Genomic DNA, 16137 nt, shown 5'->3' on the forward strand with positions numbered 1-16137 from the left:
TTGCAGTGCCCAGGTGAGCCATGTCAGTGCCTTACATGGAGGTGGAAGGAATGGAGATGCAGAGGAAGTGGAGAGAAGTGATCAGAGTTAGGATTTGGAGGGATATCTGACAGAGCTGAGGATGGATTGGATATAGGGTTTGGGAGGGAACTACCCTTCCAGTGGCCAGGGTCCCCACAGAGAGAGGGCGGCAGGGATAGATTACCTTTCCTTTGTCAAAGTAGCCTATGATGATCTCGTAGAGCGTCTCCTTGAGCTGCCGGTGTGTCTGGGGGTGTTGCTGGCCCGTCTGCATGACCTGTGATGCACACTGCTCATCCGACCACTACAAAGAGAAGACACAGGAAGTCACACAGGGCCAGAGGCTGCCGAGAGCAGGTGTCTTCCCAGGATTAAAGGCAGGAACCGCACTCCCCACACCCTGTCCTTTCGGTCTCTCCTCCTTTCTTGAACTCAGCTTACTTCTGGAAACTTGGGGTACCACTGGAGAGGCTGCCCTTTTGAGGCATGAGTACCCAGGATATTTGGAAGTTGCCCTCCAAGCAGCACTAATGTCCCAAGTTCCAAAACAGACAAATGAGGGGACGTGAAATATTAAAACCACAGTGATTAGGAGTCCGATGAAGCCCTGCAAACGCCCTCCCCTCTGCTAGCTTCCCCGGGGCCTGTCCTGGGTGCCAGTGGTCAGTCAGAGAGATGCCGGGCTGCAATTTCCACTTGTGAAGCCTCCTGATTTTTGTTGAGTTGCATTTATCTTACTCTTTGTTGGCTCTCTGTGTGCGCTTTGTAGGGATTTACTTCGAACCCCTAAGAAACATGCTCCCAGCTCTCCCAAAGCCAAAGGAAATCATTCTGATTTTTTTGCCAGCTACAGCTAAGTTCTCAACAGAAGGAATGCAGCTCAGTGGGCATGCCAATGATTTACTGTTAATAGCAGTTTAGATATTATATAAAACTGCAAAACATATCTCGGAGGGGTGTTGTTGTTGCTAAATGTAAAGATCACTCAAAACCACATGTGACCGGGGAAGCAGTGCAAAAAGTACCCTGCCAGCTCAAGAGTTTGGAGACACAGAGCAAAACAAAATGTATTTGGATTATTCAAAAAACTAGCCGGGCGAGGTGGCGGGCGCCTGTAGTCCCAGCTACTCGGGAGGCTGAGGCAGGAGAATGGCGTGAACCCGGGAGGCGGAGCTTGCAGTGAGCTGAGATCCGGCCACTGCACTCCAGCCTGGGTGACAGAGCGAGACCCCGTCTCAAAAAAAAAAAAAAAAGAAAAAAAAAAAGTATTTGGATTCTTCTTCTTCTTTTTTTTTTTTTCTTTTTTCACTCTTTAACTTGCTGTGAGGCCCTGTCAGGATCCCAGAATAAATGCCCTTCACCCAAAGTGACAGTACCTTGAGAAGCCAAGTGTGGAGAAGGAGCGTGTAGGCAGCCTCTGTGTAATTGTCACAGTCCAGGTGAAGATCGCGGAGTTTGTACAGGTACCTGTTTGAGGGAAAATATGCTGAGCTACCAGGCGCAGTGACAAGGAGACACCTGGCAGGGACAAGCAGGAGCCCAGAGAACAACTGGGTACCTCTCTGGGTGGCAAGAAAGCCCTCCTTCCTGGATAACCAGCCCTTTGTGTGGGTGATAATGACAGCACCTAGTGTGTGTTGGGTACTTAGTGCATGCCAGGTACTGTGCTAAGTATTTTAAATTTCTTAGGTTACTTAATCTTTATGACAACCCTGTGAGATGAGTCTCAGGAATTCCTATTTTCAGATGAGAGAACTATGGCCTGGACAGGTTAGGTGCCATCCCAGATAACATGCAACTTGATAATGAATGTTCTGGCCAATGCAATATGACAAGCAAGAGAAATAAACAAAGGAGAGCGAGACAATTTATCTAGAGTTCTGTGCTAATAAACAGAAGAGTCAGGACATGATCCCTACTCTTAATCATTGTGTCATTGCAGGAGTATGAACAAGCCACAGCAGCTGTAAGGGACAGTTCCCACCCCTCTCTCCAGAGTTCTCTGGGTGTAAGTAAGTGCATTTTTTGGTAATGAAAGGAAGTGGATCGGGGCTGGAGAACAGATATTCACGGGGAGACCTTGAGCTGTCAGTAGGAAGAGTTAGCTATTTGACTGCAGTCACATTTTAACTTCCTGTCCCTTTGAAAAGTGAGATCCCAGTTATGAACCATGAGACGGCAATATAACTGAGGGGTACTGAGGATGGGAACAAGGACAAAGGCAGGGTGCTTTGAAAAATTCTTAGATAACTGATTCATAATAGGTATTAAGGAGTGAATTAATTTCTCTGTGCCTTAGTTTGCTCATCTGTAAAATGGCAACACTCATAGAACTTATCTATAAAGTAACTGGGCATATAAAGGGCCAAGGAGACCATGTGTGTCTTACAAAAGGCTCAATACATGACAGCTCGCATCGCTGCTAAGAAATGCAAGTATGCTCTGAAAGTGATTAGCCTGTAGCCGGCACTGAGCAGCGGCAGCTGTTATCTATTATCACTGTGAACTAGATTCCTCTACAAAACATTCTCTCCTGCCACCGTTGGAAACAGAATCCAGAGGCAATGAACCACTGTACTGGTGACTTGAATATCATTAGGAGGATTTATTTAAACCCAACTCTAAGTAATGTGGTGAGGGGAGATGCTGATTTCTTCCTGGGAGAGGAGAGGCAGGGAATGCCTGCCATGGTGCCAGCATTCCACCCTGACGCAGTCTCACACCAGGCAACACAGGGTTTCTCGGGCATCTCCACTCAACGCGTGTCTCAATGCTCAGATTTATGTTCCTTTTGAGAAAAACGTTTTCTGCACGAAGCTCACTAAAGGAGCAGCGAATGTTCAGGGTTCCTGGCCACATAAAACGGGCCAGTGGGACAAATGTAGGCCGCCTGAAATCAGGGTAGGGACCGCCAAAGATTTTGAGGCAAGGAATGGTCACCTAGTGGTGATTTGATAGCCGCTGTGCTAGGATGCCCTGTCAGTATTTTGTTCATTCACTTATTCTTTCAGCAAAGCTGTACTGGGCATCCAGGCTATTCCAGGCCTTAGAGATAAGCAGTGACAAAAGCAGGCACTGTTCTCAGGGTTTGGGATTTAAAGTCTAGGAGAAGAGACAGGCATGAATCAAATCATCAGATACGTAACTGCAAGAACACAGCGATGATATGTGTTGTGAAGGAGTGGTCTATGGTACTAGGAGAGCAGCCTTTATCCAGGTGGGGAGAAGAGAGGCTTCTAGAAAGGTTCCCATGGCAGAACAGTTGATCTGAAGGGGAAGGGGATGAGTTGGGAGAGCTTCCCAGGCAGAAACATTCATTCGTTCATTCATTCATTCATTCAACAAATGGGTGTTTTATTATCATGTATTTTTATCAATTCATCATTCCAACAATGCTATTAAAATGAGAAAACTGAGATCCAGGTTAAAAGAGCCAGAGCCAGAAGCAGATTTCAGGCTCAGTGATTTCTGCTTTCACAGATGCAGTCTTTCCACTCTCCTCCCGCCTAATGTTCTGCTAATCAGAGTTAACCGTGAAATTGCACATGACCTCCATGTAGACAGTTTGGAATTTAGAAACATCTGTGTGTGCATACATAGCTTAATTCTGCCTTATCTCCTCCTGCCCATCCTCCATGCCTCAGACCCCTAGATGGCTGAGTTCAAAAAACCTGGGGAGAGCAGCCCAGGGGAGAGCTTCCTTGCTACTTTCAACTCCTCCTTTGGCACCCTCTCCTCTTCCTTGTTAACTCAAGGGTCTGATGATCTGCTGCAGAACCCAAAAGAAGACACCCTAATAAAAAGAAGACATCCCCCAACCAGGGATACAAAACTCAAGCACCTCCAGGTGCCAGGTGCTTGAGTGAGGTGGGCGGGGAGTAGCACAGTAGGGAATAGAGATGATGTCATGACGACAATGTTCCAGCCGTGTCCAGAATGGCTGCCACCACCCAGTTCGGCTAACAGTCATCAGAATAGGACGAGGGCCCAGTGTTGTCATGCCTTCTGAGTTTTCCAGGAGAAAAAGGAAATTTTGATTTTTATGTAAAATCTCCAGATTTTTAAATTTTGGCAGCCAATTAAAAATGTTTTTAAATATTCTGCCTGCCAAACAGAACAGATTTTCAGACTATACCCTGTTTGCAGTCTAGACAAATACGGTTTTCCTAGATTACTACGGGCCTTAAATTTCCAAAGCTTGTGGAGGTCTGGGATTTGCCATCTGTGTTTCTAAAATGAGAAGGGGAGAAACAAGGTTGGATGGAGGAAACCATGGGGCAGCCATATTACTTATAGTACTTCATTTAATCATCAAAACAGAAGGCAGGATGGAAACATTCTACAGGTAGGAAAACCTCAGAAAGATGAATTTATCCAAGGTTACAGAAAACGCGAGGCAAGGACTGAGGTCCTTCAGACCCTAAAGCTTTGTGCTGCTACAATAAGGTATGATTAATGATGTTATAAATATCCCAAACTCAGGACAACCTGTAAAATTATTTTTTTCTCCAAATGATAGCTCCTATTTTTGGAGTAATGCTAAACTAGGTACCTAGATATATCTTCCATAATAGCAGAGTGAGTGTAGACTTGAAGTCTCTGCCCTCTGACAGAATGTCACAAAAGCCCTGTAAATACCTTACTCCTCAATCTTCTGGTTGACTCTACCTCAAGGGCTCCAGTCTCATAAGGATGTGCATAAAGGTGTATGTTCAAGAATTTTGTTGTTGTGGCCGGGCGCAGTGGCTCACGCCTGTGATCCCAGCACTTTGAGAGGCCAAGGTGGGCAGATCACCTGAGGTTGGGAGTTCGAGACCAGACTGGCCAACATGGTGAAACCTCATCTCTACTAAAAATACAAAATTAGCCAGGTGTGCTGGTGCATGCCTATAATCCCAGCTACTCAGGAGGCTGAGATAGGAGAATCCCTTGAACCCAGGAGGCAGAGGCTACAGTGAGCTGAATTGGCACCACTGCACTCTAGCCTGGGCAACAAGAGTGAAACTATGTCCCCCCCACAAAAAAAAAAGTTGTTATCCTTTTTATTGTAGAAGAAAGTTGGAAACAACCTAAATGTTCAACAATATAGGATTGGCTATATAAATGATGGTATATTCTGGAAAATAATTTTATAGTTTCATTAAAAATGATGTTGATATATATCCATCGATATGGAGTTCTTGTCAAGTTAGAAAAAGCAAAGAATAAATTACAAGTAATATAAAGCCATTTTTGCAAAAAATATGTATGCATAGAATTCAATGTATATATAAACATAAAAAGGTCTGGAAATATGTATGGATTATGGGAATTTATTTCATTTTTTGTGTTGCTTGCCTGTATAAGTTTATTTTTGTTTTATAATAAGTACATATTTTTATTATAAATAAAAGTAACAATACTTTTAAAATTGCAGAAAAAAATATGAGATTCTGAGAAAAACTGGCAAAGGAGTTCTCTGCTCCAGGCTAATGTCCCCAAAAAACCCTTCATGATATATTTAAATAATATCGTTTAAATGCCTACAAGGATGCAGACATCATGCATCTTCGTATTTTTTTTTCCCCTTCAAAACTGGGCTAGTCAATGGTCTTACTACATGTCTGGACTCAGGCTTCACAGTAATTTATCCAAGGTCAGCCCTGCAACAGTGCAAATGCACCCCAACAGCTCAAATCACAAAGTATTCGCTCTTCAGGAAAATACGAGCTGTGGGAACAACAGGACAGCGTGGAAGGCCTAGACGATTTCAAGTGGTTTTATGGGAGAATGAAGGAGTTGAATCTGGAGAAATTGACAGGAATCACAACACAGGGGGCCTGAACGTCAAGAAGAGAAGTTTAAATTTTATCCTGAAGGCAGCAGGGGCCATCGATGGATACTGAGCAGGAAAGTGACACAGCAGATCTGGATTTCAGAAACTATGAATCTTACCTGATGTACATCTCCTCCCTGTTGTTATCTTTGTAGAAATTCTAGATAGGGGAGGAAAAACAATGATGAGTGTTGTTCTTTGCAACGTCACAGAGGTCAAGGGTGTGGTGATGAAGATGAGAGGAAGATTGCTGTTTACTCTCTGGGTACCCTGAGATAGGAATAGGAAATTTATTATCCTGGATGCACCAAAGATGCATCAAACAGCCTCACTGGAAGATTCTGCTTTGAAAGTCACTTCCCTGACCCTTAGACTACAAAGGAACAGAGGACCTGATGTGTCTCAGCCATCACATATCAGGAGGTGCAGATCAGTTTTTGGCTGCATTGAGAGGTGAGCTGCCAAGACTGGGGTAGTCTACTTTGACCAAGTCCACGTTGAAAGGCAGCCCAGCTTGAAGTTTCGAAGCTCAGGCCTTGCACAGGAAAGCACCTGAGTTGGAAAGTGAGTGACAGCACCTCGGTAATAGTAGGAGATCAGAATTCCTGATAGTGCAGAACTATCAGGAGTTATATGGGATTCTGTAGCCAAAACATTTAAACTTGGCAATACATAGGAATCTAGGTCCCTATTCCAGCTTAGGGGCCATTTACACTAGTAGTTACCCTGGACTTCACCACCAGAGATCCTAATCCCGTGGCATTTTTTAAAACAAGTTCTTACAGATTCTGAGCCAGTTGGTCCTGGTCCAATCCCTGAGCCATACCAGGTGCATAACCTGGTTTAATGCAGCACACCCATGTGCACCTGAGGTTCAGAGAGGGGCGGTGACATGTTCCAGAGCACACAGTCAATGGGCAGCAAATCATACTGGACATCATCTGTCCTGATACCACCTCCATCCCCACCCCCCTCCTTGACACCATATTTAAGCAACGCACTGAAACCTAGTGGTGTCTAAGTGCTTGGAGAACTGTCTGTTCCAAGCATTCTCCCTGATTCTAGCTGGCTGTTAAAAGTCATTTTCCTCAACCAACTCTGTCTCTCCTTAGAGAGAAGCTGCTCAGCCCGTGGCAAACACCTCTGCATGATCTTTATGTAAACTGGGTCTGGTGGAGTTATTAGCAATGAATTCATTTCTGCTGTCATCAGGATTTTTAAACTCTCCTTGGCATTCTGGGAAATCAATGGCAATATCTAGGCTGTTAAAAAAAAAAAAAAAACTCCATTTAGGGTAAAGGGAGGCCATACAAAAGAGCTATGGGGACAGGGTTTGTGTTTCAGGAACCTTGGGAATGGTAGGGAGGTTGATGTGATGGATGCCACATGGCCTTTTGGTCAACTTCATTCTTTTAAACCGTTTTAAGGTGGAATGACATGGTGAATATGAAGCATTATGGCTGCTTACCTACCTGTCTCTTGATTGAATCACAGAGCATGTGAGAGAGGCTGTTTGGCAGCCAGCCCATGGGAGCTCATGAAATATAGGGGTTAATAACTTGGATCTGGGGTTAGTTTTTCTGGTTAACCTGGTTCACAGTAACAGTAATTCTAGTTATCAGTGTGACTCCATTCCATAAGAAGAAGGAAACTAACACATATTGAGCATTTAACCATGGGCCAGGACAATACAACCTAATGAAATTGGAACCATTATTTTATCCTTGTAATAGACAAGCAAACTAAGACTTCAGAGCATTTCCTTAGCTTGTCCATCCTATTAATTATCAGACACAGGATGGAAACCCAGAGGCTGTGTGACTCCAAAGCTCATACTCTTAGCCAGTCTATACTGTCATCTCCCTTCCACGTGATGTGTTGAGTGCTAAAGGTAATATGCATTAATCTCATGTTATAAATAAGGAGACTGAGGCATAGAAAGGTGAAGTGACAGCCTCAAGACACAGAGCTAGCAGAAAGCACAGCAGACGTTCCATTCCACATTTGTCTGCTTTCCAAAGCCCTTAAGCACCGCTTCCCTATGAAGAACAATCGTGAGACCCAAAGAAAGCCCAGCCCCATGCAGGGTTCTGGTCTGACTTGGACCCGCCAGCCCCACGCACCAGCAGGTTCACAGTGCAGCTCATGCGGTTGTCTTTGCTCTCATCCGTCATCACGCCCCGGTAATCCAGCAGCTTCTCCAGGAGGCCTTTGACCAGGTTCACGAAGTTCTCCACTGACTTGGCAATGGTTGGGTGCTCTGCAGCACACTCCATCAGGCTGTGGCAGAGACCAGAGGGCAGTGAGCTCACGGCTGGGGATAAAGAGTGTGCTGGGGCCAGTGGGTAGTGGGATAGAGCACATGCAAAATCAGTCAGTCAATCCAAGTTCCCTGACTGCTCCTTTTGTTCATTTATTCATGTATTTATCCATATAGTGCAGCAAGTGTTTTTTTTTTCCTAACATCAGAATGGGAAAAAATAAAAATAAAATAGTTTCCAATATGGGTAATGATGGTGGGGGAGATGGTCACTTTTACCCACCCCTGCTGAGAATAAATCAACAAAACTTTTTTGGGGAAGCAATTTTCATAGTATCTGTCAAAATTGTAAATGTGCATATCCTCTGACCCCACAACTCTACTTTGTGGAATCTATTCTACAGAAATATTCCCAGAAGTATGCAAAGATATAATACTCACAAATTGTGTCTAATAGTGAAATAGATGGAACCATCTTAAATGTTCATCAGTTGGGAAATGCCTAAGTAAATTACAGTACATTCACCAAATGGAATTCTATGAAGACATTAAAAATATTAGAGAGATTCAATATGTCTGGGTATGAAAAGCTCTATAAAATATAGAGCTAGGTGAGAAAAGTAAGTCTCAGAACAATATTTGTTTTTCAGTGAACCAACTGACACAGAGCTTAGCATGGCCTGGGTGTTATTGTAGACCTCATGCAAATGGTAACTCATTTAACCTCCTGTCACGGTTTTATGAGATGGGACTTTTGTAGATAGGGAAACGAAGGCATGGAGAGGCCCACTAACTTGTCCAAGAAAGGCCCAGGAATATCAAACAGTCTGGCCCCAGCATCCGTGTCTCTACCGCCAAACACTGCATGCGTGTGTGAGTGCACATGGCTATCATGTATCTCCGTGTGCTTATAAAGTGCCATGTACAGTCAGCAAGGACAGACACCAGACTCGTAGTGATGGTTGTTTCCAACAAGCCTTTAGGTAGGAAAATAGGAAAGAAAAGCCTCCAATTTTCTATTTAAGTATGTGTAAATTATTTTTTAAAATTATAATATTTGTTTTAGTATTCATATTCTAAATTTTAAAAACAAAAATAAAAATGTAACATCTTTAAGCACTTATTAGTTGCTAGGCCTTGTGTGGTGGGGAGAAAGGTATCAATATACAAAAGAACCACCTCTACTGTCTAGCAGCCCACAGGCTAGGTGGGGAGAAACAGATGGGTTAAAATTTTGTTTGATGACTGTTTCTTCTTAATTACTTATTCTGTGCCAGCCACTGTACTAGTTACTTTTCCTAACAAATCCTCACAGTAATTCTGATAAGTGAGAATTATTCGCCTCATTTTGCAGGTGAGGAAATGAAGGCTGAGAAAGATTAAAGGACCTTCCCAATATCGGTCTGATAGTAAGCAGAAGTGGTGACCTTAAGAACCAAGCCAATCATTGTTAAATTTGGGGGAGATATTTTTCCACAGAGAAACACCACAGTGTGTTCTCAGGCATCTCAAGCAGACATTATGCAGGCCACGCTATTTGTATCTGTCTCCTCTCCCCGTGGAACTGTAACTCTCCAGGGGCCCTTAGGAAGGTAAAGGTAAGAAAAGCAAGGACTTCTGAGGGTCATTTCCTCCAAGAAGCCAAGCCAGGCTGCAAGAAGGCGACATCTCAAACTGTGGCTGTGATAAGACAAATCCATCTTCACTCTGGGAAAAGCAACTGTTCCCCGGCTCTCAATGGGAGATGCAAATGGCTCTGTGATTTAGACCTGTCTGGCTCAGCCACAGCTGTGCATGCCTCCTCCTGGGACAGTCACTTCTAGCCCTGTGTGCCACCCTAATGACAATGCAACAAAGCTTCTTCCCAGTGTTTGGTGTGTGACTTTGTAAAGCTTTCCAGGGCAGGAGACATCTCGGGGTCTGAGCTTGGCCACATCTGAGGTTCTCAGCTCTGGTCACATGATAGAATCACCAGGGGAGCTTTTACAAAGCCCAATGCCCAACCTAGGTCAATAACTTTGGAATCTTTGTGGATGGGACCCAGGCAGCAGTGCTTTACTGTTTACATTCTCTAGGAGATTCCAACATGCAGCTAACACTAAGAACAATGGTTTTGTCCAGGGCTTTGCAAACTTCCACGTGCATGGGAATCACTGGGGCGTTGTGTTAATAGATTCTGATTCATCACATCTGGGCTGGTTCCCGAGCAGCTGCCTTACTAACAAGCTCCCAGGTGATGCCAATGCTGCGGGTCCATGGACCACACTTGGAGAAACCAGGGTTTAGATGAAAAAGGTCTTGGCTTGCTTTCTTTCTCTATTCTTTATGCATGAAGCCAGAAAGGTGCTCAAACCATCTAGGATTGTGAAATGGATGGGAACATTGGCTAGAAATGACCCATCCATCCACTGTCCACCCTTCCACTCAACATGTGGCATTCTAGAAACTGTGGATTCAGAGTTGCAGGAGATCACAGTCTAGCATGGGAAACATAGATAAAAATTAATCATAATATATAATGATACAAACACTTATTCAGTACTGCCTGTGTTCCAGACCACATGCTAAGCCTGTTTAATTGCCTACCTTGTAATCCCACAACAGAGTATGAGTGGCAATAACAAAAGCTTTGGGAATCATGAGGGAATGTAGCTAATTCCTCACATGGTGGAATGAAGGGTGGTGGACACTTGCCACACTGCTTCTGCTCCTGTCGGGGGAGGACTAGAGGGGGCTCACTCCTCACTGCAATTGATTTGCACTTGGCATTGGAAGCTTTTAGAGGGAGGATCCCAGACTCCCCCTCTCTGTCAGTGCTAATGAAACTGGACTTTCTTTCATTCCTTGAAATGAAATGACCTGTGACAGGTCCTCTTCCAGGGATTGAAAGGGTCTAGGTAGGATAAAGGCCCAAGAACATACATCTATCTGCTTCAACCTTCTGGTTCCCTCACCCCTTCTAGAACTATTCCCAGGAATAAAATACAGAAAGGCAGGGGAGTGTCTTATGACTCCATTCAATGTGAGACTTACACTTTCAGATATACATGGATCAATGAGCGGGAGTTCCAAGGAGAGTTTTGAGGGTCGGGAGAACTGGAGTTCTGTGTTAAATAGCTTGTGCACTGCACAGAGCACATGAGGACTGAAATGCAGCCCCACTCCATGCCTTAAACCTTGTGTTCCTATGCAAGGCTGCAGTGGCCACAGGGAGAATAGCTCACCAAGGCCCCATCCAAGCCATGTGCCCACAGGACTGTATCTGCCCAGTGGGGGCCCTGTGTATCAGTGGAGGACCTTAAGAATCAAGCCAATCATTGTCAGATTTAGCGGAAATATTTTTCCCACAGAGAAACACCACAGCGTGTTCTCAGGCATCTCAAGTAGCCCAGGGGAGAAAAGATAGGTAAGCTCATGGCTTCAAATAACTACCATGCTATCCACCTTTAAGTAATACAAGTTGACTGTCCCCTATTTGAAAATGTGATATTCAAACTTTCTGAGCACTAACATGACACTCAAAGGAAATGCTCACTGGAGCATTTTGGAGTTTGGATTTTCAGATGAGGGACACTTAACTATTAAATATAATTATTTCAAAATCTGAAAAACAAATCCCAAATTCAAACTACTTCTGGTACAGAGCATTTCAGATAAGGGACAATCAGTCTGTACTACTAATAATTAATATTGCTAGACTAACCACTCAGTATCAGAAATTGTGCTAAGCACTTAACATGATTTTTCTTATTCAATCCCAACAAAAACTCTAAGGGCTCGGTAATATTTTTATCCCCAGTTTTCAGATAAGAAAACTGAGGCTCAGAGAGGTGAAAGGAAGGAGAAGGCACAGGGGCCCCATGGTTGTTCTAATGGGGCCCTGGCTCCCTGTGTCGGACTGATTCGTTTTGTGTAAAAATCATTCACACGTCTATTTCAGGAGAAAAATAATGAGCTGTCTTTAATTTCTTTGACCTCTAAGGACTCCTTTTATAAATAATCACTCGGGAAGGATTTGAAAACCCAGCTGATCATCTGAAGACCGCCGCAGAGCCCCATCCGCTTATAAAAATGGAAATTGCCAGCACTGTTCATGGCTTCACTTCTGGTTAATATTTTGATTTTCTTGTTTAGAACTTTAAGATAAGCACTGACTCAGCCAGAACGTTGTTTATTCCCTCCCGGATACATCAGTCTCCATATCCACCTGAGGGGTAGACAGTGGGTTTCTCCTTCTGGCCAAATGGCATTTGCATTCTAAGTGTTTAGTGAGGGCCATGCACGGTGACAGGAAGCGGACAGGGGCCAGCTGAGATGGCACTGCCTGGGGCGCCATCCTGTCCTCTGGGCTCTGGCTGGTTGGCCAGGGTGGAGAGGCTTATTGTAGAGGTCAGAACAAGGCCTTCAGTTTTCTTTTCTTATTGAAATTAAAATATTCAAAAAGGATTGAAGAAAGAATCCAAACAAGAGTGATCTCAGAGAATCATACAAATCAGAGAATATACAGTTAGCGGGAAGTGGGGTTGTCTGAGTCACGTTCCTGAGCCTCAGGAGAAGGCCTCACGGGAGAAGGGGGCAATTACTAAGCTGTCAAACACAGAAACTGGGAGCAAGGCCTGGAGATGGAAGCATATTTATGAAGCATTTACCTGCTGTGTGCCAGATGCTTTATACTTATTCAGTTCTCAGAATAACCACAGGAGCTTTATTATTCCCATTTCAGAAATGGGGATACTGAGGCCAGACATATGTGATTCCTGTGAAGTCTTGCAGCTGCGAATTGGTAGAGCCAGGATCAAAACCCAATGTCTTTCTCCAAAGATATACAAGCGGCCCATACGCACATGGAAAAGCGCACAGCCCCGTGAGTGTACTGAAAATCAATGAATTCTACACATCGCGGAAATGCGATTCAAAACCACAATGAGATATCATTTCACACCCCCTGGGGTGGCTGTAGTCAATAAGACAGATATTAACAAGTGTTAACAAGAATGCAGAGAAATTGGAACCCTTATACACTGCTGGTAGAAATATATATGGAGCTGCCACTTTGGAAAATAGTCGTTGTTTCTCAAAAGGTCAAATATAGGTACCATATGATCCAGCAATTCCATTTCTAGGTATATACCCAAGAGAACTGTAAACGTTATGTCCACACGAAAACTTGTACCTGCACGCTCACAGCAGAATCAATACTCATAGTCAAAAGGTAGAAACAGCCTAAATACACATCAACTGAGAGAGGAATAAACAAAATGGGGTACATCCATATGGTAGAATATTATCTGGCAATTAAAAGGTATTAAGTACTGAAACATGCTACAACATGGATGAGCCTTGAAAACATTATAGGCAAGACAGAATGCAGAGTAATGGTGGCCTAGGGCTAGGGGAGATGGGGGAGTGTTTGTGAGTGTGTGTGTGTGTTGGCAGAAGCAGTGGCTAAGGGGTGCAGGGTTTCTTTTCAGGAGTAATGAAAATGTTGTAAAATTGATTGTGGCGATGGTTACATAGCTCTGTGAACATACTGAGAGTCAATGATTGTACACTTTGGGTAAATTGCATGGCTGTGAATTATATCTCAAGAAAGCTGTTAAAACAATGTCCTGACTCCAAGTCCAGTGGTCTTGGACACTGTTCTCTGTCCACTGTCTGCCCCTGGCCTGGGCACTGGAGTCAGGCAGAGCTAGGTTCAGGATGCAGCTTGTCCACTCCACTAGCTTGTCAATGTGCCTACTTGAACAATGTGCTTACTCCCCTCAGCCTCAGGGCCCACCTCTGTGAAATGGGCATCAAAGGGAGTAAGTGTGATTAAAGGAGGCATTACATAGCACATTGCACAATAGCATGCTAAGTTACTATGTGTGCTCAATAAATGTAGGTCATGACCAACATCTGTCAAATATTTAAACAGAAAAGAAAGGAAAAATAGCAACCATATTCCACAGTTAAGATGTGATGAAAGTAGACATTTTGGTGGATTATTTCCCTCTTCCCGACACAGCAAAGATTCTTTTCATCTGGCCCATTGTGTCAGTTCCAAACAAATGGCCACTCCAGAGAGAAATGTGAGGTTTCTTCCAAAAATGGAGCTTTGCCGATACCCGTGAGCCTCTAGATCGATCTCCAGGGGAGGACACAATCACTCAGAGCCCCCTGGAGTTCTGAGCCCACCCGCCTCACCTGACCTTCACAGGCTTGTTCCTGCACACGGGGCACTGAACTTACATTGACTCCAGCAGCTGCATGTACTGCTCATCGCCTCGGCCCCCTTCCACCTCGTGGTCCAGCTTCAGGATGATTTCATTTTCAAACTGAAGATGCAGGAGGCAAAAATCAACAATAACGTTAGGAGGCTGAGGGCTGAAATTAGTCAATTCATTATTTCAACCAAAGCTTTAGGGGGCACTCATTATCTCCCAGGTTGAGTGTTGGGATCTGGGAATGCAAAATGGAACAGAATACTATGTCTGCCTTTTTGGAGTGCCCAGAGAGTGAAGGGGAGCCATGGGTGATGAGAGAGGGGTGCGGGGGGAAAGAAAGAAAGAAGAAGAAGAAGAAAGAAGAAAGGAGGAGGAGGAGGAAGACGAGGAGGAGGAGAAGGAGAAGGAGAAGAAGAGGTCAGGGAAGACTTCTCACAGCCCATGTTATTTGAGCTTGTTTTCAAAGGTTAAGTAGAAATTTTGCAGAAAGAGGAAAAGGGAATGGACATATTTCCTGGACAGCTATTGTTTCTGCCTGCTTGGCATTCCTTCATTCCTTTCTCCATATTTTGGTGATCACACCAGTCTTAACAGTAGTCCTTGGGGCTCTGGTGGGCTGAACATCCCTCCCTAATTCCAGGTGTGGAGACCTGACACAGGCCTAGCTCCTAATCAATATATTTTATTGCCCAGGTCCCAGCATTAATAAAGGTCTGGACTGAGACAGTGAGACGCTAAATCTGAGGCTTTATAGGAACTCTTAGCAAAATGAGTCTTTCTGTTCAACCTAAAGATGGAAGGTCTTGAGCCTGAAGCTGCTGCTGACCACAATGAAAGAGGCTGTCTGAGAATTACACCAATACAGAGGCAAGCAGAGAGCAGAAGATACAGAGAAACAGAGGCCTGATGCCATTTGTGAGCCCCTGCATTCAGTCACATCTGATGCTTTCCCATTCATATGAGCTGATCTGTGTACATATCAGCCAGTTTGAATTGGAGTTTTGTTCCCTCCAACCAAAGAAATGATGAAAAATACTCATAAGACATGGAGCAAATGTCAGGTCTTAGATAAGTCAAGACTGGTGACAATTGTAATGATCAGAGATCAGATTAGGTAAGTGATCAGAAAGCAAGTATCCATCTACAGTTCCACCAACTGGCATTGAAGCCACAGAAGGTTTTGTCTCCCTACTTTCCATGTTAAGAAGCATTTCACCCACTGGAGTGCATGGCTTATTCAACACATTGTTTTGAAGTCACCCTGTGTCTTTTTAACATGATTTTGACGCAAAATGGTTTGTACTGTTTTAGTATTATACCCTGAAGAGTCCATCCAAATCGTGCAGTCTGCTCTTCCCTCATTTTACCATTAAAAAATAAACTGGCACCTGGAGAGGGAAAGGGGAGCTTGGCAAAGGTCACCAAGACCAAAAGAGGACTTGGGGAGTCCTGGCTTCCAACGTGACCTGTTGACACCCGGTCTTCATAATACTTCATGAAGTCTGGAGGTCACGGATCACCTTTAAATGTGACAATGCACGAAGAGTGGCCAGCCCTTGCTTGGTACAACCCTCGGTGTCAGTTATTATTACAGGTGAAAAAGTAGAGACTCAGAGAGTTTAAGTGACCTGTCTAAAGTCTCAGATGAATGGCAGATACCTTTGGCAGGCTCTTTCCTGTGCATAAAGGACAGAGCTCCATGGAGTTGGAATCTTTAGGTGATGATAAGGCAGGGACCCCATTTTCTCTTCCCTCTGGTTCACACATCATCCGTGATGCCATTGTTCCCTCACTTTTGTGCACAAAGGGTCTAAGGAAGGGACCAAAAGCTTGTG

General features: G+C 44.2%; 1 protein-coding gene across 3 annotated transcripts in view; it reads right to left on the minus strand.

Moving 5' to 3' along the window:
* LOC105480844 (dedicator of cytokinesis 2) overlaps nucleotides 1-16137 on the minus strand; it is a 434017-nt gene that overhangs the window by 40766 nt on the left and 377114 nt on the right. For all 3 annotated transcript variants that reach the window (XM_011740035.2, XM_011740036.2, XM_011740037.2), the window contains 5 exons: nucleotides 14328-14413; nucleotides 7960-8116; nucleotides 5956-5996; nucleotides 1398-1488; nucleotides 206-325 (listed from right to left, as the gene is read on the minus strand). In XM_011740035.2, coding sequence (XP_011738337.2) covers nucleotides 206-325; nucleotides 1398-1488; nucleotides 5956-5996; nucleotides 7960-8116; nucleotides 14328-14413 — 495 coding nt within the window. The remainder of the gene's footprint in view (nucleotides 1-205; nucleotides 326-1397; nucleotides 1489-5955; nucleotides 5997-7959; nucleotides 8117-14327; nucleotides 14414-16137) is intronic.

This window comes from Macaca nemestrina, chromosome 6, assembly GCF_043159975.1.
Source record: "Macaca nemestrina isolate mMacNem1 chromosome 6, mMacNem.hap1, whole genome shotgun sequence".
NCBI lineage: Eukaryota > Metazoa > Chordata > Mammalia > Primates > Cercopithecidae > Macaca > Macaca nemestrina.